The sequence below is a fragment of the Pieris rapae genome, chromosome 18 (assembly GCF_905147795.1).
Source record: "Pieris rapae chromosome 18, ilPieRapa1.1, whole genome shotgun sequence".
NCBI lineage: Eukaryota > Metazoa > Arthropoda > Insecta > Lepidoptera > Pieridae > Pieris > Pieris rapae.
This window is the reverse complement of record NC_059526.1, coordinates 2,838,722-2,864,141: the sequence shown is the minus strand read 5'-3', so window position 1 is coordinate 2,864,141 and position 25,420 is coordinate 2,838,722. Positions and strand designations below refer to the sequence as shown.

The following is a 25,420-nucleotide window of genomic DNA, read 5'->3' as shown; positions in this document are numbered from 1 at the left end:
CTTATCGCAAACATAAAGTAGTGGTGCGCACTTGATAACGGAATTCATTATTAAGTATTTGTGTTTTACGGTATAGTAAAACAGGTATGTTCTTTTAATAAATATAATTTATTCGGAAATTAAAATGAACTAATAAGTAAGTGGTAATAACATTTGAGCATATTAAAGTATTACATTTGAATGAACAATATATTTTCTTTTTAATTTTTCAAATCATATGTCTCAGTGTTTACTAAAGACCCAACCTATTTATTATGTGTCTGATTTTTTCAGTATACTTTCATTTATCTCAAAATATTTTAATCTTTACATATTTTGGTGGTACATCCACAATATACTTTCGTGACACATGGACGATGGCGAGGTTGAGGAGAGATTCGATTGTAAGTACTATACACTTATATGGTGATATTTATATTACCAAATAATATAACTACCAATATTTCATATTACCCAACTAATAATAGACTGAATATCATATAGGTGATTTAAAATATTAAATATATAATTCTTAATCAGAGTTCAAGCGCTTCCAAGCAACGATGGTATAGGTATACAGACAAGCATTATATTTACATAAATTAACGCATACTATTTAAATTATTTTCATGCTAATAAGCAGTATAATTTTCAGTGGCGTTGGCGGATACAGTGGAGTTTAGTATCACTAGCAGCCCTGGCGCTTATTGTTTATAACGCAGTAGCAAATCTATGGCTCCTTCGCCCAACGTGTTCTGTGCCAAGCACACCCCAACCTGCAGTATTAGAAGGCACATGTGAGCCATGCCTAGATACCGCTCCTAACATGATAATTGACGACGATCCTATATCCAAAATAGATTTGAACCTGGGACGATGGGACGGCTCCCGAACATTCAAGCTATTTGACTATGTGGCTGTTGGTGATTTGTACGTAGATGTATCAGCGAATCGACAGGTCTGCCTCGCAACTCAGTGCTCAATTGAAAGACTTCACGAGTTGCTGCAAATTGCAGTGCATTGGTCAGGTCCGATTTCGGTGGCGGTGTTTGTGGCTGGGGATGAGTTGAGACTTCTTAGAGCGTTTGCGATGTGGCTATTACGTTGTCAGCCAGAGCTGTACTCGCGAATAGTGATACACCTCGCTATGCCGATCGTAAGACCTGGAATTCAAGGGAACCTACCTGTATGGGCAAGGAACTGCAACGCGGAACCTTTGCCAATTGGGGAGAGACGAGCAGATACTGTTGCTTGGAGGGCTAGAAATCCATATCCTCAGAACCACCTTCGGAATTTGGCGAGAAAGAACTGTCACACGCCATACACCTTTCTCGTTGATATAGACATAGTACCATCGAAAGGTATGGCTGAGGAACTCGATAGGTTCCTAACAAAAACACCAAAGTGTCAATTGTGCGCGTATGTGGTTCCAACATATGAGCTTGACAAGCGAGTGGCAATATTCCCTCCGAATAAGAAGGAACTGCTGAGACTATCGAGAAGTAAATTAGCAATACCGTTTCATAGAAAAGTATTTATTTATAATCAGTACGCGTCGAATTTTACCATGTAAGTAAAATTGAATCTGCTGAAAATATCTTGTTCTATTTGGACTTTAGTTTTACATAAATTATACATTAGTGATATCCTATAATCAATCGCTATAAGTCATAACCAAAACGTGTTTAATAATACATGGGAAACATATTGAGCGCTAAGTCTCTACTCTCAGGGCCTGTTTCAAAATGTATGGATAAAGTACCGAATAGCTATGAAACACATAAATTATTCGAAAGATAAAACTCCCGATTAAGATACTTCGCATTTCATGACAAATAGCGCTATCTGACAGTCGTGAAACGCAAAAATACTGTTTATCCTACAAATAAGTAATAAATACCTAGCTTATTTGGAACTTATCCGGACATTGTGAAACAGATCCTAAACAGAACTAATAATGTCAACCTGGGGCCTAAGAAAATTTATTCCCATAAAAAATTATTTGGCAATAGTGGTCACGCCTGCCGCAAACTGACTTTGTCTGTCAAGCACCTGGCCATTAAAAAACATAACAATTTGGTTACCACGCCATCTATCGATAAATGCTTAAACTATATTGTAGATGGGAGGCAACTGGCGGCAACGAAAGCCTTGAAACTCATATCAGCCACAATGTAACCAACTTCGAGTTGCTGTACGAACCTTTTTACGTGGCGTCTGACACCGTACCGTCTCATGATGAGAGGTTCCTAGGCTATGGCTTTACGAGGAATACACAGGTAAGATAGCGAAGTTAATTGTAACCCCGAATGTCTTAGAAAAATACCTTATATTTTGTAATGTGGGTACCTAATAAATAACCATAACGGGTACTAACTTAAAAAATAATCATAACCAACGAGCAGGTATGGTGATTTTTAAAGTGGAAGTGGATAAAGCGAGATGTCGGAACCCCTTCCCCGAGCTGACAGAGTTTTTTTATGAAAATCTACAACTCAAAGTTTATTCATGACCTTATCGTACCAATATTCGTAGCGTCCTGTTCCAGCGAGTACGCATAGAGGGAGAAAATAAATTCTTTTAAGAACCCTGGTATTCAGTAATTTTAAAAGAGATACCATTATGTATAAAATGTGATATTTTAGAGCATGCTTAAATATAACATTTTTTATAGTTTTTTTTGGGTAATAATTTTTTAAATCTTCTTGGCAATCTGCAATATTTTGGAAAAGGGAAGTTTTCAAAACAATAATATTTAAATTTAAAAAATAGCTTACGTTATTTATTACAAGGAAACTGGTATAGGTGAATACTATATATGTAGGCATGGGTGGATCGTTTGTAGGGCACTAGGCTAATACGGGGAAGTTCACTATAATAGAGGCAGACGCAAAAAATACAGCGACCGAAAACAAGCGACGGGGAATTCCCCATTCCGTTCGATAGACGCGCATCGCACATGAGTTGATTGTTCGTTCTCAAGTATTCCAACAATATTCAGTAGCGTACCTTGGGAGGCACCCGGTGCGGAAGTTGGTGATGTCACCCCATCGAAAGTAAAAATCAATAAATTTTATATGACATGGATCATTTATTAAACGACGGGGAATCCCCCACGACAGCGTCAGGCTCTTTTGCGGGAATCCCGAATTCTACATATAGCTGAGCTTGTTCTAGCGATTTATTTTTCTTTGTTTGTGCATAGTTCTTAAAGTCGGGAGACCGGGTGGGTATCACTCCAAAAAAGGTGACACCCGGTGCGGACCATCCCCCGCTTGCTACGCCACTGCAATGTGATTGGATTTTTTAAAATGTCAGATTTGTTTTATTTAAAAATAGAACTGGTGTCGCTTTGTGTCCACGGGGATTCTTAATATTCATTAAGTAGATCCGCCCCTGTATGTAAGTATTAATTACCTACTGTAAATAAGATTGCTCGTAAAGCATTATAATTGCATACTCCTATACTTTGAAGTATTGGTTTGATTACACGAAGAATTGAATTTAAAAAAACTTTGATTTTCTTTACTTACAGGAATTATTAAAAATAAAATAGTAGACAATCACAAATAGAGTAGTAACTTACTGTTTATAGAAATAGCTATCTTTACATTCAGATGGTGTTCATGGAATCTGTATTATTCGTTGTACTATATATAAACTTATATGAACGTAATGTATTTAGAAATGTACTAAGCATAGGCTAGCCTTGTCTTTGGTTTAACGGGTAGTTTGGATTACATAGTACTATTTTAACAGACTGTTTACGTAACTCGACATGTTGAATGCTTTACAGTCGGCGTTTGCGAGTTACTTTTGTAATAGAATAAAATAACTTTATTTTATTAAATAAAATGGATACTTTTATTTAATAAAATAAAGATAAAAACAAATTTGTATGAGAATAAATAACGTGCATAAAAAGTATAAATTTAGGTGCTCCATATCTCTGTTGAGTATATATATGTTTTGATGACTGGAAGTATTCCATGGTCCACTTCTTTAGAATTTTTTTCACTAGAATTGTGGAATCGATTACCGGGGGTCTTCCCTGGGGGGATACACCTTCCAATTTAAAAAAAAAATACAATGAGCAAACTCCTCCATCAAATGCCGCAGCACACCAACTAAAATGGGCGTCCATGTGCTGCGATGACTGCCTTTTATTAGTGTATCGTAGTTTTCCTCCAATAACAAAATGATACAGTACATAATCATATTAAATTCGGTACATTACTCAACATTTTGTGCAAATCAGACACTAATATTGCAAGATTATAATAAAAACACCTTTAGCACTAAAACCTACGTTTTTAGAACTCGCTTCAAGTAACATAGGAGTAAATATAGGTAAATAAATAAATATATATTTATTTATATTATATACATTATATATTATAAACACGATGAAAATTGTGTGAAATAATACCGAAGCGCTTATCGCAAATAAATCGATGGCCGTGGAATGAAGGGACAGCAATAATTTGATATCCATCGGAATTGAGGAATCTGCAGAAATCAGAGGCAGAATGCAAGTGCTTGTATTAGTTTCTAGTCGATGTAGCGAGTAGTGGTGGAACAATGAAATGGCCCGGGACACTTTGGCGGCCGGCCAACACTAACTAACCGTGCTCAGGGCTGGCACGAAGACAAAACAATAACAAAACCAAAAATATACTACGTATTTCTACGTCAGTATTTTAACGTTTTAGCAATATCAGAAATATTTGGTTTCAGGGTGAAATTTCTTATTCAAACCGCTTCTTTCTTGCGAACTGTTCTGTTTTATGTGGGTATAAATAAAATTGTTGTCAAAATTACTTCAGTAAATGAAGAATTCATTCCATTTTCAAAATAGTTTTTTTTGGACTACCTACTATATTATAATCTTCCAATGGGGCACGTGTCAAACATATGCGTCAGTTACATTGAGCAAATTAAATCAAGTTGATGATCAACCTCCAATCCATCGACACAAGGGATCCACAAATCACACAGGACTAGTTTGATTTTGCTGTCTGGGCTGAAATATCTTCTATTTTTATAATCACATTTAGCGATGCTAATGTTTAAATTATTCAACAGCCCTAACTTGTCCTAATTCTGTTTCACAAGCGCGGTTATTTAGATTAAATGTATTAATGTTTGATTAACTGGAAAAATACACGTTTACGACATGTTAATTATGAGCCTTCAAAAAATTATGCAATGGCGCTTTTAAAATAAGGTTCTTACATATGAAATGGCGTTTTGTATGGGAGGAACAAAAAGTTATTTTATTTTTTAAAGTCTGTACCATTGCTATGCACTTCTACGATCTTATAGGTAGTTGATTGCTTTTGCATTGATCGCTTTATTAAGAAAAAACAATCGGACGGGAATCAATAGAACCTTTGAAGGCGCTTTCGACTGCCTTATCAGGGTTGAATTTTTACCTTGTAAGAAGTTATGCTGATTTTGAAAAAAAATGGTTGGACTTTGGGTGTCTATTCAACTCCTCTGATTTGGTAGCAGTCTTTTATGCTGTACCTGGTTTACCGTTGCCGTAAAGGAGCAGTGGCCTAGAGCGATTGACCAGCCCTGGTTGTTTCTCATCGCATGGCTGAACCCAGCCTAAACGTGCCCCAAGCGAAAATTTACTCTGAAAAAGTTACTTGTGAGCGTTTGGACTAGTGCCGTTCGTTCACAGTAACTTTTTAAAATCTGAACAGACGGTAATCGGCTAAGCTTTCTGTTCGCTTTTCCATTATGGTTAGCATTTTCTGACAATAGATATCTAAAAATAGAATTTTGAATTCCTAACCAAAGAGGAGAGGCGAGGTCAAAGTGGCCAGTACGACAAAACGCCAATTTCATATGTAAGTAATATAAAGTGTATTGTTTGTAGGAAAACCGTTATACAAGATTTCCTTTGACTTTACGAAGAGGAAATATTTTGAGTAGTCTTCTTTTGTTTTCATCTGACAGTTTATACATACTATATTTATAGAGATTCTATATTCTGTTACACCTTTAATGTTTCTTACACAGCAACATTTATAAACCTCATTAATATGTTTCTTCTTTATATTCTAATAGAGTTAAAATATGTAGAATATTTGACAGTCTACATGTATTATAAAAGGTTTTTAAATTTAAAGCTTTGCCCTGATAATAATAAGATGCAGATAATTATAATATACTCCGTTAAGTTTTGTAATAAACGTGTAAGATGTATCATGTAGTCTCATACCATGTGGTCAGGTCAGAAGCAATAAACGCATCATGTATGATCATAACCCGGACCCATACTATCCACTGGAAGATTTTACCAGTGCATAAATGTATTGTGCATAATATTTGACGATATTAATATCCTACTTATATACATCCGTAAGATGTTAAATGTTTATTGCAATTTCTACTCTTCCGTTCTATGTCATTGATTTGAGAAGTGGCAGTAAATGTAAAATTAGAAGGACTTTTTTTGACTTACATGAATAAATGATTTTGAATTTGTCAATGTCAATTTAAAAAATGTAATGTAAACTGCTGGTTAGTCTCATCACGAATTTCCACCCGTATCACCTGGACGTCCATCGTTCCACAACTGAGCGTTTTTTAGGGTAGTTTTTTACCACCACTATGTGGAACTATCAGCCCATATTTCCGAACCAATTCAACTTAGGGTCCTGCTATATAAAAACGTTACATTTCGTTAGGTGAGACTCCTGTTCATTTTGTTCTATAAAAAATATCATTATCTATGAGGATATATATTATATAATGTTTAACAAAAGGTTTTATGTAAGCACATGTAATAACATCGAACCTACTCACAAAATAGCGATACAGTAACTTATTAACAGCTTTATCACAATTTCATTACCATCTGTATGTAACGTTAAAATTTACAGCCCGCTTGAGTAACAAAAAAGAGATTGGGATCGTATCATCGCAATAAATTTTCCGCTTTTTGTCCAGCCTGGGCCAGTAATTGGTCACTACGAAATTTATAGATGGCGCCAGTGCGTTATTGAATCCAATTAATGAGATTCCGAATAAATTGGACCTTAGTAGGGATTACTCGAAGGCAATTGTACACGTCTGTATGTCGTAATGAGGTTTTCTAATTGGTATTTTAATGATAAAGGAATTTCTACCAGCAGTGGTCTGTATCAAAATATCTTTGTTAATAAAGAATGCGGTTTTGGTAGCAAACAGAGAAGATTCAGCCGCTATGTAATTTTCTCTTTACACCCAATTAACATAAATGCTTCTATGCTGAAAATAAACATTGTGGGGAAACCGTAATATTGATATATTAGTCTCAAAAAAACTGAACGTACGTATGTAAGGCGAAGACGTGTAAAAAAGTTGTGTTTAAGGAAGGTTTTGTTATGACAATGGTTTTTTATATAAATCGTGGCATAGTAGTTAATGTTGCAGTTAAAATGCCGAAATGCTGTTCCAGTACTAAAATTTATCTATAGAATTATCCATGGCGGTTTTAGGCCTGTTAATTTGATGATAACGCCTGTATCGATACATTGATTAAACAATGCATTTGAATTTAATACACAAAAAACCTCAGATTTATAACTTTAGTATATACTGTATTATTATGTTTATTAGATAATTATATTCATATTTCATCATTTTATTAGTATGTATTTTGTACTTAAATACAATTCCAAAAAAAAAAAAAAATTTATAAAAACTAAAAAATACCGGTCATCCAGGTACTTTTATTAAGGTGAAACATAGCTCGTGGGGCAGCTAGTAGACAATTATTATCAAATTGTTTCATTGAGTTAGTCATCGAACTTGACGTATGAGAGTATTGGCACCACTTCAAATCTACTTCAAATGCCAAAGCAATGACCGATCTAACACAATAATTGCTATAATGATAGTAAATTGTTGTGACATAATATACGTATACATCTGTCTTCTTGTCGCTGTGGAGATGAGCCAAACTGTACCATTTGGCACAAATCTATCGCTGGAGCGTACCAGCTACAGTATGGAATATTTTTTCATACGAAATCGCCTTAGTTGGCACAATACACAGCCTCTCTACTTCGTAAAACCAATACCGATTGGCTTAATTATTTAATTCATTCAGTCAGTTGCAGCTCATTGGCCTGTTCTATCCAGAGGGCGTAAATATTCTTCGTATTCAATAATGGTTAGTTATGCCATCATTCGGAAAAAGACCCTTAACGCCTATTAACGGTACTATCCTGAATTTGTTAATCATAGAGAAAACGCATATTGTATGTGTTGGCGACTCATAAATAGAAATATAAATATATTATAAGTTAGGTTTGAAAATTGTAACTCTATAAATAGAAATTAAGTGCGAGTGTTAAGAGTTATAAGTTAGACAAAATATGTATACAGATTTAAGTGAGAAATATTATGGTTCAGTTATGAATGTAAATATATTAAATAAATAGAATACTTCGCCGAATAAAAGGGTCACAGCTCTCGACGCGGTATACCGGCGCAAATGTATGTAAGCGTAGCTCTCGTCGCGGTATACTTGCGTAGTACTTAAGCTCGGCGCGGGCGAGTCTCGGGGTAGTCGCGGTTCAGACTTGACACGGTGCACACGCGCAGTCTCGGTTCAGACTTGACACGGTGCACACGCGCAGTCTCGGTTCAGACTTGACACGGTGCACACGCGCAGTCGCGGTTCAGACTTGACACGGTGCACACGCGCAGTCTCGGTTCAGACGTGACACGGTGCAGACGCGCGTAGAGACTCGGGCTCTTTCCTCTATCCCGTGACAACGAGCTGTGATCCAAGAATAATCGGCGAAGCAAGAAACAAGAACAAGCCGCAGTTTCAAGACAACATCTACAATTACGCACTAGCAGGGGTGCGTGGGTCGAGGCGGTACCAGCGTTACGTCGAGCCGTCTTGACAAACGAGTACGTAGTCAAACCCCACCGGTATACAAAGCCGCACCGAGGTTACTTAGGTTACCGCACGGGTGTTATCAAACGAACACGATTTAAACGTACCATACCGTGCGGGCCTTAGTATATCTGCGAGTGTCGTGGTGGGCGATTGGCTAACCATTCAATAGTGGTCCTTCGAAAGCCGGATCCTGCAACAATAGTGGAGTGAATCAAGAAGTGAACATTGCGAGAAGGAAATGCCAGTCACAAGATCACAGAACGGGATGCAGCGAGGGGAATCGACGTTGACTGTTACCTCCGCCACTACGTCCGAAGTCCGGACCACAGGCGAAGAGAAAACGATCGAGCAGTCTACGTCGACGAGCGCAGCCAGCCAATCAGAGCAAGCATTGACTCTGATACCAGCGGGTTATACCCGGCGGGCCGCATCGAGAACCGTATCAAAAGCCAGCTCAAGAAGACTAGCCGAGGCCAGAGAAGAGTTGGCTCGCTGCGAGCTGCGGGAAGCGCAGGCTGCAGCACACCTGGCCAGATTACGATTAGAAGCAGAAACGGAAGAGGAAGACTCCGTTATAGAAGACGTCAATGATGAACATGAAGAAAAGGTAGCAAATTGGATGCGCTCATCGGAACAAAAGCCAGAAGAAATAGAAACAAAGAGCGACATCCGAGCAATAGCCGACGCAATAAAGGAAGTCATGACGAACCATGTAATGCCGCAACCGAAATACATTCAAGAGCTGCCAATATTTGAAGGGGACAGCTCCGAATGGACGGCGTTCCGGGTAGTATACGAAGATACGTATCCCATGTTCTCGGACATTCAGAACATGGCGCGGCTACGCAAAGCGATAAAAGGCACGGCGAGAGAGAGTATTAAGAGCCTCTTGTACTCAGAAGCGAAGCCAGAAGAAGTTATTAACGCTTTACGCCGAAGATTTGGTAGACCAGACGCATTGGTGTTAGCCGAACTTGAGAAATTAAAAGCGCTTCACAGAACAACGGAAAATCCCAGCGATATATGCGTTTTCGCAAGCCAAATAAACAACAGTGTGGCCGCCATAAAAGGATTGAAGAAACCGCAATACCTGTACTCACCGGAAATCATGAAAATTATCATAGAGAAGATGCCTGCGATTCTGAGGTTCAGATGGTACGACTACACGGCTGCGAGGGAAGAGGAATCGTTCTCAGATATTCAAACAATAAGCGACTTCCTCAATTTAGAAGCGGATAAATGCGGCGCATTCGCGGTACTCGAAGACAGCAAAAGTGTACAACCGAGCGCAACGATAAGAAGACCGGTGAAACAGGCTACTTTGATTATTGCTGAAAAGAGTAGACCAGAAGAAATCAAGTGCCCAGTTTGTGAAGGCAACCATAAGCTCAAAGACTGCCAAAGATTTCTGAATGCAGCAGTCAACGATAGATGGGAAATGGTTAAGAGGCTTAAGGTTTGCTTCAAGTGCCTCGTTGGAAAGCATCGGAAAGAAACATGCCGAAGACCACCGTGCAAGTTGTGTCGAAGATGGCATCATAGCTTGTTACATGTGACATCGGAGAGCGAACAATGTCATGAAGAGGCAGCGACCAAGACAGCGACGGTCAATACTATTAGTACACCAAAAGCTATTTTAAAGATGCTTAAGGTGGAGATCTATGGACCGACTGGGAGCAAACAAGTACTGGCGCTGCTAGATGAAGGCTCAACGGTGACACTGCTGGACGAAAATGTGGCTGCTAGCATCGGCATTAAGGGTCCTCGCGAAACCTTAAATATAGAAACTATCGGTGGAGGACAAATGAAAAATCACGAATCGATGATTGTAGATATCAAAGTGAAAGGGATAAGACAATGCGAGAAGAGCACACTTAAGCGGGCAAGGACTATCAAAGAGCTGAAATTAACCCCACAACTTATCGATAAAACACGACTTAAGAAGTGTCAGCACTTGCGGGGTTTACTGCAAGACGTGTGCTACGAAGCTGAGGCGCCGAAGCTGCTCATTGGCCAAGACAATTGGAAATATATTGTCTCGTTACAGATACGACGTGGAAAGCCAGGGCAGCCGGTGGCATCAAGGACAAAGTTAGGATGGGTTATCCATGGCTACGATAGCAACGGCGTGTCTCCGATGAATTATGTGAACACATGTGCACATGCAAGAGTCGTCGAAGACAAAATAAATCAGCCAGTGAGAGAACATCTTAATATTGAGTCTTTGTGGGTTCAGCCGAAGAAGCCTTCAACCGATATAGAACAGCGCGCACTAGAAATATTGGAAAGAAATAGTCAACAATTGGAAGATGACAGATACGACGTCGGACTGTTGTGGAAAAGGAAAGACGTACAACTTCCAAATAATTTCTCAGCGGCCTTCAACAGATATCAAGGAATAGAGAAAAAACTGCGTGAGGACGCTAAGTTTAAAAATGAATATAGCACGCAAATAGATCTGTTGAAAAGAAACTACGCTGAAGAAGTAACAGCCGACTGCACATCGAACAAAAAGTGGTACCTGCCTCACTTCCCAGTGAAGAAAAAGATAAGAATTGTTTTCGACGGTGCAGCCAATCACAACGGAGACAGCCTTAACGACATTCTGCTGTCCGGACCGGACTTCAGGACCGGTCTACAGTCAATATTGGGAGTGTTACTGCGAGTACGTCAAGGACTCCTATCGATAGCGGTCGATAAAAAAGAAATGTTACCGCGAGTGAATATATGTGAAGAAGACAGCAATAGTCTCAGGTTCCTTTGGCAAAAAGACAAGAAAGCGCTAGTGAAGGATAACAGAATGTTATCAGTGATTTTAGGAGCTGCGTCACCTTGTGCCACGATTTATATAAAAAACAAAAGTGCAAAGGCCTTCGTACATAAATATCTAGAAGCGGCCCAAGCAATAAGGCAATATCGCTATATGGATGACTATTTGCAAAGTTTTCACTGTGTCGACGATTACCAACGAGTTATACAGCCAGTCAACTTGATCCACATGAAGGCGCACTTTGAGTTACGAGGATGGCCGTCGAACAAAAGAGTGATCGTTGAAGACGAAACCGAAGCTCGGAAAAACTACCTAGAGTATATCGGTAGAATAAAAGACAATCAGCTGCCGCGATGTATGTCGCTATTCTGCACTGAGGGGGAGCTGCATACTGTCGCAGACGCGAGTGAGACAGCGTATGCAGCCGCAACTGGAGATAATGGAAAATACTTAGTAAACCTCGTTGATGCCAAGTCGAGAGTAAAGTCTCGGAAATCAATATCTACGCCGAGACTTGAACTGCAAGCAACCTTGTTGGGGACAGAACACATAGACAATTCTAGACTAATAACGAACCTAGCTGACAATTCGAAAAAGGAGACGCTAAAACCAAACTACATTCTCATTGGACGATCCAGTGGAGCTGCGCGCATACTACATTTTCCTGATGCAAAGCTGGTGGGCAGAAAATATTTGAAGTCCGTCCAACGACTCTCTGATCACTTTCGGAAGAGATTGCTACGGGAGTACTTGCCCAAACTACTGCCCAGGAAAAGGACTAGACTACAGAAAGGCGAGCAGCTGCAACCAGGCGACGTGGTTTCTTATCGTAAAACGCACGCCACCACTATGCACTTGGCCGAAGGGAATCATCGAAACTACATACCCCGGGCCCGACGGAATAACCAGAATCGTGGACGTCGCAACCAAAGGGGGAGTGTTACGAAGATCATCGTCAAGGATCCTGATCTTGGTGCCTGTGGAGTCGCCGTGCAGAAACGACGGTGCTGCGCACGAGGGGGAGAATGTTGGCGACTCATAAATAGAAATATAAATATATTATAAGTTAGGTTTGAAAATTGTAACTCTATAAATAGAAATTAAGTGCGAGTGTTAAGAGTTATAAGTTAGACAAAATATGTATACAGATTTAAGTGAGAAATATTATGGTTCAGTTATGAATGTAAATATATTAAATAAATAGAATACTTCGCCGAATAAAAGGGTCACAGCTCTCGACGCGGTATACCGGCGCAAATGTATGTAAGCGTAGCTCTCGTCGCGGTATACTTGCGTAGTACTTAAGCTCGGCGCGGGCGAGTCTCGGGGTAGTCGCGGTTCAGACTTGACACGGTGCACACGCGCAGTCTCGGTTCAGACTTGACACGGTGCACACGCGCAGTCTCGGTTCAGACTTGACACGGTGCACACGCGCAGTCGCGGTTCAGACTTGACACGGTGCACACGCGCAGTCTCGGTTCAGACGTGACACGGTGCAGACGCGCGTAGAGACTCGGGCTCTTTCCTCTATCCCGTGACAACGAGCTGTGATCCAAGAATAATCGGCGAAGCAAGAAACAAGAACAAGCCGCAGTTTCAAGACAACATCTACAATTACGCACTAGCAGGGGTGCGTGGGTCGAGGCGGTACCAGCGTTACGTCGAGCCGTCTTGACAAACGAGTACGTAGTCAAACCCCACCGGTATACAAAGCCGCACCGAGGTTACTTAGGTTACCGCACGGGTGTTATCAAACGAACACGATTTAAACGTACCATACCGTGCGGGCCTTAGTATATCTGCGAGTGTCGTGGTGGGCGATTGGCTAACCAACCAATAGTATGAATAAATAATATAGCATTAAAAATACCCTATGCGTTATTTTTAAGTGAAACTTCCTTATCTGCGTTGGAAAATAATTTAACGTCACATTTTTCGGTTACGTGTCACATGTTTCGGTTACGCGTCACATTTTTCCGTTACGCCATCTTTTTCTTGTCACTACCATGGTTGATTTGAAGAGATTCGAAGCCATTAATAACAAAAGTATATAATAACGACAGTGATTGTAATAATTCTATAACAATTAATGAAATTCTAATTCTGTTATTTATTAATTAATTTTCAAAAAAGATTTTTTGTTAATTTAAAAAGTCTCTAATTTAACTCTAACCAATTTCAATAAAGTTGCATATAGTAGGTCATTTTTCGTAAAATAAGATCATAAAGAAGTTACATACACTCACTCCTTTATAAATACTATATCACATAAAAATGGCAGCACTAAAAATAGACATACAAAAAACAACAAAGAGAATTAGATTACGGAATTAATTTTGAAATACATTAATGAAATTTTAGTTTCGTGTAAAATAAATCTATTTTACATGGTGACATTTTGTAAATTAATTTTATTAACCTGGTATTCCAGGAAGCGTCCGTCTGGTTGTAGAGATAAAAGTGAATGTGTGCTCGTTGCGACAAAAATAGATGTTCGCTGAATATTTCTGTACTGAAACTTGATACGTAGCCATCGGAACGCCATGAAACGTATAATGGTATGCAATAAAATTTTCTTCAGATTGGCTGCCTATCATTAGTAAATCTAATTTCTCTTAATTCAGAATTTAAAATAGAAAATTACTTCCAATTATTTTTACTGATATAAGATTTATTAATCAAGAATGTACAAAACTTCGTGCCAGTTCTTCTCATTTGGGAACTGCTAGTAAATAAAAATGAATTATTTTAATTTTACTACTAAGATGAAGTAATTGATTTTGAATTTCTATTCAAACTGAATTATTTTTCTTTATTAGTTAAGGGTTTTTATTATTAGTTACTAGGTTTCATTCGTATAATAATGTTTTATATGTCAATGAATGTCGCACATCGACTCTAATATCGCAAGGGGGGATCCCTTGCAATTAGCAATCTCTCTAACCAGGGATCTCTTTTCAAAATACTAGTCGTAACCACTACGAATCGTCTTTGTTTAATATGACAATTAAATTCAGACGTTAGTATGTATCATTACTATTAACATTATCAAAAACATTAAAACTTTAATAATAATTATTAAATTAGTATATAAAAGGCTTACAGTTAATTGAAATTATAATTGCAATATAAAATATAATTGAAATAAAACTGATCAATTTCCCTTCAACAGCGAACTAAATCTCTGCTCAATAACTGAAATTGAAAATGTGCAAGTCACGAGTGACAGCGGTTTTGATAATAAATATAGCTTTATATCTAGAATTGCAAGAAAATTAAGAATTACATCTCACAATACCGCATGGGAATATATATTTTGTTGAAAAATTGTTAGTAATAATAATTAAATGAAGTATAGAAAATACGGAAAATACTGTCTTCAGTCGCTTTTAAATATGAAAAATAAAATTGTTTTTCCATTTAAGAAGCTATAAATGTGCAGTACTCGTAAATTAAAGACAATACTCGTATAACCTAATCCAAGTGACACATTTATAAACGTGAAATACCTATATGAATAAATAATTTTGGACTTTGACTATAATAGCTAGTCGCTAGTTTCTTTTAACTTAATCGTCCCACAGGCCAGTGGCAATGCGCGGGTGAAGGTCGATGAATCATCACCATCAATAATCGATATCGAGCAATCAATTTTCGGCAATTTTAATATCGACACCTGCTCGAATCGTGGAGCGATTATTGCACTTTTTCAGTTGAAATATTCATTTTAAACTGGATTTTTCTCCGTTCGATTACTTTGTATTCGATTGATATTTCATTTTTAAACTTAAGTTTAAGGAAATAGATTTTCTGATTAAACTCAAATACGAATTTAATGATTCATAATTAAAGCTGTTTATGAAATACAGTTGCTTGATGAATATGTAAGAAATAATGGGGACGACATGGGATTTAATGGGTTTTTATAATTTTTATTTCGGTAAATTATATGATGAAAATTAAGACTTATTGAATATTAGTAATGCACCAGTTGCACCATTGCATTAGTAATCTGCAACAGAGTAAATTACATTATAATTTATTTAAATCAATTAATAACGAACTTACCTTGAAATATAATAACTTAGATACAATATTACTAAAAGGAGTACCTTTAGTACAGGTTCTGAGATACTGACAGCCATCCCCCTTTGAATAGCTACACTAAATCTTTGGCGGGTTAGCTGCCAGCTCTTCAGTCCTTTTTGGTGTAATCGCATAATAATTGTTATTTGGTTTACATTATTATAAAGAGCAAAGATTTGATTGCTTGTTCGTTTGCATTGACTGTAAACCTACTTGTTCAATTTATTTTTTTGCTTTAATAGAATCCTGATGAACATAAGCTAAACAATATTTACAAATTTTAGGGATTCATATGCAACTTTATTTTTATTTTTATAGAATACGGGGCAATCGGGCATGAGACTCATCTGATGTTAAGTGATACCGCCGCCCATAGACACTCTCAACGCCGGAGGGCTCGCGAGTGCGTTGCCGGTTGTAAGAATTGGTACGCTCTTTTCTTGATGGACCCTAAGTCGAATTGGTTCGGAAATACTTCAGAGGGCAGCTGGTTCCTTTGATAATGTAAGCCAAGTGAAAAAAATACCTACAACAACGCTACGGATAATATTGCGGTAATGTGGGTACTACATTTTTGTAGAAGTCACCAATATCTACACTAAAGTTTGCTATATGTCTAGCAAAAAAACTTGAATTTGAATGTCAAAAGAATCTTCATAGTAATTCTTATAAACCAAAGACTTTGAGGGTCTTGTTAAAATAATTGCGGCATAACGTAATTTGCGAGCCCTAGGGCTGTACAGACTCCTTTATACAAACAGTAAATCTCCGCGAAGTTTTATAAACTTGTTATTATACCTTACAGGTTTTTATGTTATTCGGTTATTTTGTTATGAATAATTCTACAATGGAGTATTAATGTATGTGTAGCCAGTGCGGTGTATTTTGTACTAATGATTGATTTGTGTGTGTGACCATGTGGTGAATGAGACACGAGATAGAGTAAACGAAGGAAGACTAATAGAAACATTATTTTAACTTGACAAGTTTGTAATTTTTTTCTCTACAATCGTGATTTTACGAAATTTTTAGTTATAAACTTTGCCTAAATCCGGCTGAAACCAGATACGTATTAGCTGACGCACTCTGCAATAAAATGAATTACATTTACATACTACCAAATGCATTCAATGTAGTGTACAGTCATCAAGTCAATTAGTATAACAAACTTAAAACTGTACCTCTAGCGGAGAATAGTCATAAGGATACCAATTATTTGTGATCGGGTCAATTTGGTACATATTGATATAAGATACTGAGATAAGAAGTGGGATACTGAGTGATCAGAAACAGTTCTTCTAATGGTCATGTGTAATATGACGACATGCCTTCGTCATATCGGTATGCGCTTAAAATAGTTTTCATTTGCTTTGGAACTGATGACGAAATTGTTGTGCACAAAAGCTATTTATTTCGTAACATTCGTATATAATATATTTTAGATGTATCGTTACGTGTAGGTTGCATCTAACATATATAACAAAAACCAATTATACTAAGGGCCTGTTTCACAATGTCCGAATAAGTTCCAAATAAACTATTTATTACTTATTGGTAGGATAAACAGTATATTTTGCGTTTCACGACTCTCAGATAGCGCTATTCATCATGAAATGCCAAGTATATTATTTGGAACTTTTATCTTTCGAATAATTTATGTGTTGCATAGCTATTTGGGACTTTATCCATACATTATAAATCAGGCCCTAAAGATATAGCCTAAGATATTTACGAAAAGGTTCAAGGGGAAGGGGGCCAGAGTGTCTGAACAGGTTGCATCACATACAAGTGCCCCAACCCCTCTTCTCTCTATCTTAAATCTTCAAAGGGATCAAACTCATACCGACTGGTCTCTTGCCATCGTCTCTTGCAATTCCAGTCGGCTCAAGTACACAAATAGTGGTCGTTATATGTTCGGGCGGCGCAATACAAAACTGAGTTTTTTGTACAGTTGGTGTAACGTGAATTGATTAAGCAAAGAAAGCATGATTACTTTTAATATTTACTATTCATATAATTCAAACATAAATACAGTATATGTACATATTATTTCGATTTCACTCTGAAATCAGAACATTTGTATTATAAAACGAGGCTTGCAATGGTCCTTGTTTATAATACAACAATTGGTTTACATCTTATTATTGTTACGGCTTTCCTAAGAAAACTGGCTTGCCACTTCCGATAATACAGGCCTTTCGCCGTAGGGGTCTGCCGGAAGCATCGTCTCTTAAGCTTTCAACAGTATAAACTACCAATGTATTTGTATGAAGCAATATGTGACGAGTATAAGATTGTTTATTTGACATTTAATGTAGCTGACCTAATAATAATTAATATGAGCACTATTTGACTTCAGTGTGCGACTGTAATTCCTGAGGTGGGTAAGAACATGGGTTAGGCATCTATGGACTTTCTGTCTTTCTATTTAACGTTCGTAACGTTTATTTGAAGGTTAACAGCAGATGACGTTTTTATTGAGTACCTAATACAATATAATTCAACCGGGACCTTTGATTTTGGTATGTTCTAAACGATGTCCTCGTAAACGGTTTTGACATATGACAACATGTTTGAAGACGCGACGATTTCTTTTAATTACCGATTTTTGGCAGTTTAACTTATGAAAGTTATGCTGACTAAGAACGTCATTGAACTGAAAATTGATAAGAAAAAGGTCGTGGCCCTGGCAAGTATTGCGAATTGTGCAAGATTCTGCGACTGACAGTGTTCACTAGTTCATTGTGCCTCTACACAGATAGGTTAACGATCATGAAAATCCTAATACCGATTTTGTGTTTGATATCTACTGTGGGTAAGTACAAATTTTCGTTATTTCAAAGATAATTAAAATTAAAGATAAATACAACAGGACACATGTACCATGTACGTAACATGGTACATTGATTACATATGTGTTCTGTTATATTTATCAAGCTTTCATAAATTTAATTAATCCCCCTAAAAAATCATCTGGCCTACCTTCTATTACTTTTAGTTGTTTCTTTCTTCTATTCTTCTTTATATTAATAATTTCAATGAAGAATATTTTTGTTTGCTTGCTTTTGTCTGCATTGTTTTTCTAAATGCCATGTAATACCTAAACAACAAGATATATCTAATATTTCTGTTATCAAGATTTTCAATCCGCCCAGATTTAGTCGATAATAATTGACTTCAGTTTAGTTTTATTTGTACAACGTTTTAATTTATAAATTAGATGTAGAAAAAATAAGTAAAATGCGTTGTTCTAAAGATTTTTGAATGGGTATTTGTTTTAGATCTACAAGATGCGCCAGATGGAGAGTGCTGTGGGGATCAAGAGGTGGATATATCTCAACATCTAGAGCTGGAAGCTGTTTGTCCAGAACTCAGTGGACAGATTATTGGAGGACGGTCCAGTTCGATTGTTAGACATCCTTACCAGGTACCTAAATTTTCACAATTAGTATAACACACGAATAACAATAATATTTTTTTAATATTTTGCGTTATACTGTTTAAAAAAGTAATTGTAACATTGTGATAATTAGGCAAATTTTAAGTCACTATGCTGTCTTTATTATAACAAAATAAAACCGTAACCCAAACTTTTAGGTGTAATAGTAAAATAGTAGTAATAATTACACCATATCATAATCGAAAATTGTGTCGTGATATAAACTGGTAAGCACAATGAAAATTTTCTACTGACGTAATATTTCCACAGGTCTCAATGATACTGAATGGAAATTCTTTCTGCGGTGGCTTTATAATTAGCCCGAATTACGTGTTGACTGCAGCCCACTGCGTTCAGAAGTAAGTCAATTGTAATTTGCAAAACAAATTATTCATATTTTAACTCGCAGTGAACTTCACCTTTTTAATATAAGAATTATAGATATCTCGTATTTGTGGCCTCACGACACTTTGTAATCTTTTTGTAAATTTTGGTTGTTTTTATAAGTTTGAAATTTTGTTTTTAAGATCTGTGTATAGGAGAACGTCTGTCAGCATACATACATATTATTATTATATTTATATTCAGAATAATTGCTTCAATGCATGGTGCATTTTCTTTAATTATGTGGAGACTCATTCAATTTTCATTTATTTTCCGTTCGGGTGTCAGACCTTAAAACATACATTTTGGTTATATGACTTTTCTGATTTTGAAATTTGAAAGCTCATATACCATCTGAAACCTACATAAAATATTGAGTTTTGTAAGCTTTAAAAAAATGATGACGTGCACTTGTCTGTAGGAGTAATGATATTATTCCCGCGTTTACGAGTGTTGGCAAGAAAATCTCTACTAACGTAATAGTTAACGAATCAGTTATTTTAAGTATTTTAATGGGGTTTTAATGTGTTCATGCGGAATTTGTTAAACTTGTATTCATTATAGCAGAGCAGTGTTGGCCTAGTGGCTTCAGCGTGTGACTCTCATAGCTGAGGTCGTAGGTTCGATCCCCGGCTGTGCACCAATGGATTTTCATTCTATTTGCGCATTTAACATTTGCTAGAACGGTAAAGGAAATCATCATGAGGAAACCGACATGTCTTAGACCCAAAAAGTCGACGACGTGTGTCAGGCACTGGAGGCTGATCACCTGCTTGCCTTTTAGATTTAAAAATTATCATGAAACAGATTTAGAAATCTGAGGCCAAGACCTAAAGAGGTTGTTATAGCGCCACTGATTTAATTTTTGTATTCATTATAAACGTCTTATATATACTTATACTTAATTTTGCAATTAATGGTAAAATGTTAAATAAATGCATAAAATTGCATCTGTTAATAGTTTTTAATAACAAAATACTGGGTTATAAAAAGAATATAAGCAAGAAAAACTGAAGGAATTTCAAAATAATTGAATACATTTAATGATTCATACACCTCAGTAAACTTTGATGTTTAACCAAAAAAATCCTAAATTAAATATAATTTTTATTAGGTCTTAACCATCCTTTTGTATTCTCACAGTATTAAGCTATCTTTCCATAAATTAATTTTTATTACGATATAATTAGTGTTGGAAAAATAGAGCATTAAAAATATATTTATAAGAACTTGGCAACGCCTTTGACACATTAACCCAGATCGGGGACAAAAAGCGTACAACTAAAAAACGAGTTAGCGGCTTTCGTTATTTTTTCATAAAACTCGCACTTTATGAGAGTGCCCGGCGTAAAAGTATTTTCTAGAAAGTAACAGCAATTTCTTAATGCATTTAATGTGCAAAGAAAAATAGTTTATATAGCTGAGGCACACTACATGACTGAAAGATGCGAGTCCTTCTAACTTTAATCGGACAAAGTTTTTTAGATATTTTTTATAATAAGTGAATTGTATGTTGTAACTTACTAACAAGGCTTTCTGGCCTCTTAGAACAAATATCCTATCATACAAACAATTTATTTATGTCGTAATCCTACAGCTAGCATAAATGATATATAGTAAAAACAGTCAAACTAAAGATATACCGAAAGATGGTATACATTATATTTATAAAAACAAGAGGAAAAGCAAATTCGAAATCATTCAATACATTTATCTAAGTAAGTCTGTGGTCTTGTGTGTTTGTGTGAATGTGAAGGTGTGTGTGTACGTGAGGGTGTTTATGTGGGGTGTGCTCATGCCGCAGGTCATTATATTAGCGTAGCGTTATGGATATTAATCTTATTACTCTTTTCATGTATATTCCAAGATAGCTTAAACCATAGTGGTAATCTTCTTGTAACATAAAATATACATTATTTTTTTCTTGTTCAAAAGTTCTTTCTCTCAATATATGATCAATATATGATATAAATCAATTAATACTTTTTAGCGTGTTACCGTCTGCTATCCGTCTACGCGTTGGCAGTACAAGACGGGACTCCGGCGGTACAATCGTCCCAGTGGCCAATGTTACAGTCCATCCTCAATACGGGACGCCACAATTTGACCACGATATCGCTGCTTTACAACTGGCCAGACCATTGACCTTCAGTAATTCTGTCCAGGCTATACGGCTCCCTCAACCGAGACAGGCAGTACCACTGGTTAGGCTAACTGTCACCGGATGGGGATTAACAGCTGTTAGTATATTAATGATACGGAAAACTGTTTGCTTTCAAGATTACAGCGGCACAATATGAATTACTGTAATTTAAATTTATTTATTCACCGCTTAGAGTTCAGGAATGGGCAACTGAAGATAGTAAATTTACTGATAGGTATCTGTTTGGTAATCTGTCATTTTCAATATTTTTCAGTAGTTATTAGCTGAACATTGAACTTACTTACTGGGAATAAAGTACCCATGCTTTTGCAACTATGTAAAATACGCATCTTATATATTTCATATTAAATGTTTATTTTTAAATGTCATTGCATGAATTCTACAGTTGTAATATAATGCTATAATAAGAAATAATTATACTTTAGCCGCGTGGACAACGCATCCCGCGTATAATGATGGAAGCGAATGTGCCAGTAGTCCCGCATTGGCTTTGCCGGTTATCGTATGGTGATGCACTGACTAATAACATGTTTTGCGGAGGACATTTTCTCATAGGTGGAGTCTCATCGTGTCAGGTATATTTTTTTAAATTATTTATTCGTAACATATAAAAAAAACAAATAAAAAAAATTATTAGGGTTGCAACGGGTTATCTTTAACAAGCGATCAGTTTCAGTTATATACATATATTATATATAATAGGGGGGCAAACGACCCCGCGGGACGCCCAAAAAGTATAAGCTGTTTATGTATGAATTTATTAATTGTATATTTTTCTGTTCCAGTCTTCTAGAGACTGAGAATTTGACAATACCAGACACCGATAAAAAACCTTTGCTGTACTTTTTACTAAAAATAAAACTGTATTAATGAATATTGGTGCGTCAAAGTAGATTACTATTATGTACATAAATTATAAGATTTTATATTTTTACGTAGATTCTCAATGTGTTTTTGGATACAATAATAATGTTGAAACTAATTTCGTTTCTTTTAAAGTTTTCAATACATTAGTGAGAGTTCTTCCCCCATATGGTGTCTCATCATAATTATACTGTCATGATTTTTGAAGTTATACTTCTTTTGGCGCGTCGGAGAAAAAAGATGAGAGTGAATTATTAAGATGCGCGCGCACACTAACACCTAATATATAAATATTTATCATTAATCACTACTGCATTTTAGTTATTCTTTATCCATACGCCAAAGAAGTATAACTTCTAACGCGTGTACATAAGTACAGACACTCTTTTTTAATGTACTTAGAATACGTTTTTCTATTAATATCTCTACATTTTTAGGGTGATTCTGGTGGTCCTGCAGTATTCAGAGGAATTGCGTTTGGCGTAGTCTCATTTGCGAGAGGATGTGCTCTTCCGCTATCACCGACTGTCTTCACCAACATTGCTTCTTTAAGAGATTGGGTGACCCAAAACACAGGAGTATAGGGATATGTTTCGAAAATTGTTTGATTGTTATTTCGTTTTAATATATGCAATATTTGTGTTTTATGTATTATTTAGTGACGGTATTATCGATACGGAGAAGCATTTTAATAAAACTTAGTATAAATGGGAATTTATTGCAATTTTGTATACAATGTTTCGCGTAGTTTCTGAAATTGTTGTTAGTGGGTTTGCTCTAGATTTGCAAGAAATGAGCAGTTCTTACGTAAATAAAAAAAATATAGTGAAACCTATTTCTTTATACGCCTCACACAAATGAAATGAATATAATACCGATCTCCAAATTACACCGTTATTAAAAGTAGTTAGATGTAAAACAGAGTCTTTAATAAATTTATAAAAAAAAGTAAAATACCAAATAGTTCCGAATAAGATACTTCGCATTTCATGACAAATAGCGCTATCTGACAGTCGTGAAACGCAAAAATACATTTTATCCTACAAATAAGTAATAAATGGCTTATTTGGAACTTATTCGGACATTGTGAAACAGGCCCTAAGATTATGATATTTTAATTTTTCTAACAAAACTTGTATTTGGTATAATCAAGATGTGATGTTTGCACTCTAAAAAATCTTAAACGAGAAATAAACGGAAATAATAAAAAAGCAACAAAAAATATGTTTACCGAAGAGCAGTGGGCGGAATGAGATTAGCGTAATTTGCCGCCCGCCCTCAGTTAATGTTAAACTGCCAACAAGATGTCTGTGATATAAATAGCAAATGTTTGCGCCCGTCACACCGTCGGCTTATGTTTTAATTTCTATTTTTAAATACATTTTAATGAACTTTATGCAGTTTTATTTTTAATTTCCAATGACATTTCACCACAGCGTAAAAACAGTTTGATAGCGATTCATAAGTAATTTGATTAAAACCTTTTTAAAAACATTTGTTGGGATGATTCAGATTAAACATGTTACTAACATGCGTTTTTATCATTTAGACAATTTATTAAATATGATGTTAAACATATATAAATACAATTAAGTATAGATATCACAATCACAAAAATTGGTTCTTGTAATTTAATTGTTTCATTATTAATATTAATTTTAATGAAACTGAAGGCTTTTCAATAAAGCATACAAAGACAAAACTAATCAAATCAAAATCAATCATTGATTATGATTTCTATAATTAATCTTAATTATTCTTCCAGGTTTACGAGATGTTCCTCATTGGATACCAATTCAAAGTTTTATCCCCGATTTTCACAATACACTGGGGCCTCCAAATGCGACGCAACCGCCCCCTATGGCGTGAAAAACAAAACGAGAAAAACAGAAAACACTTCGAGTCCTTCAAAAGGGAACTTTTCGCCAGATACAGAAAGGATCCACTACATTTATTGAGGAAAAGTGTGCAAGCGAAAAAGACATAGGCCTCGCGAGGCCGCGCGTGTGCTGCCGGCCTTATTTGGACTATCTCAGTGCTGCTAAAACTTGTATGACCAGAGACTAGTGTGACTGTGACGTGTGATCGAGAGATATAAACAAGAGTTTAGAATAGGTATAATTGTTTGTCGTGGTATGTGTATATTGTCAGATGGGCTTGGCTACTCATAATATCGTAGGCAAATTGTGTTGGATAGGAAAATATTTAGAATTTACATCCGTTAAAAACTTTATTATATACTTAGATTTTAGATAGCTTTTTTGAATTTTTAAATTATTTAAATAACATACTTAACTAGGTGTAACTTTAAAGATATTTTAGCGAAATTTCGTTAAATCTTTTAACATTATATACGGCAACTATGTTATTTATTTTGTATTACAATCAATGAAAATATCTTTCTCTAATGTGCTAATGGGGTAAATTGTTTTTTTTCCCTTCGTTTTATAAGATTTTAAAAGCACTGTACGATCATCAATTGTTAATTTTCTGAGAGCCTAAATCGTTAATATATCGATACTGTATTGTTTAGTTTAGATAAGTGTAGATGTTACTTGTAAAAATAGAGCTTATAAGTGTTTTATGTAAACTTTGTAAATTAATAATAAGATATCTTTATATATATATAATTCTTCTGTGAGTGTGTATGTCACTGAACTTCTCTCAAACGACTGGACCGATTTTGACGAAATTTTTTGTGTGTGTTCAAGGGGATCTGGGAATGGTGTAGATTCACAATTTTGTCCGCTGGACAATGTTTTTTTAATTAATTTTCAATTTATTAGTTGTTGTTAATTTTGTAATGTTTTACATTGGATCCGACAG

The 25,420-nt window shown here is 36.1% G+C and overlaps 1 protein-coding gene across 3 annotated transcripts; it reads left to right on the top strand.

Moving 5' to 3' along the window:
• The first annotated feature begins 273 nt into the window (after window positions 1-273).
• On the top strand, window positions 274-24,804 carry LOC111001450 (trypsin 3A1). Of its 3 annotated transcripts, XM_022271350.2 has the most exons (7): window positions 18,326-18,558; window positions 19,025-19,170; window positions 19,453-19,541; window positions 21,557-21,806; window positions 22,156-22,305; window positions 23,032-23,172; window positions 24,360-24,804. In XM_022271350.2, exons 1-7 carry the CDS (start codon window positions 18,516-18,518, stop codon window positions 24,579-24,581), a joined length of 1,041 nt encoding a protein of 346 aa, XP_022127042.2. In that variant the 5' UTR covers window positions 18,326-18,515; the 3' UTR covers window positions 24,582-24,804. The 3 variants fall into 3 exon arrangements, 2 of the variants coding, with proteins under 2 accessions (XP_022127041.2, XP_022127042.2); XR_002600476.2 differs by lacking the exons at window positions 18,326-18,558; window positions 21,557-21,806; window positions 22,156-22,305; window positions 23,032-23,172; window positions 24,360-24,804 and adding exons at window positions 274-383; window positions 635-1,548; window positions 2,102-2,258; XM_022271349.2 differs by lacking the exons at window positions 18,326-18,558; window positions 19,025-19,170; window positions 19,453-19,541; ... (1 more) ...; window positions 22,156-22,305; window positions 23,032-23,172 and adding exons at window positions 274-383; window positions 635-1,548; window positions 2,102-2,258.
• The last annotated feature ends 616 nt before the right edge of the window (window positions 24,805-25,420 follow it).

What these genes read in the sequence shown, in the direction of transcription:
- LOC111001450 (XM_022271349.2), top strand. Translation starts at nt 357, where the DNA reads ATGGCGAGGTTGAGGAGAGATTCGATT. An exon ending in GGTTGAGGAGAGATTCGATT is followed by an intron (nt 384 to 634) that starts GTAAGTACTATA and finishes TATAATTTTCAG; the next exon opens with TGGCGTTGGCGGATACAGTG. An exon ending in TACGCGTCGAATTTTACCAT is followed by an intron (nt 1,549 to 2,101) that starts GTAAGTAAAATT and finishes ACTATATTGTAG; the next exon opens with ATGGGAGGCAACTGGCGGCA.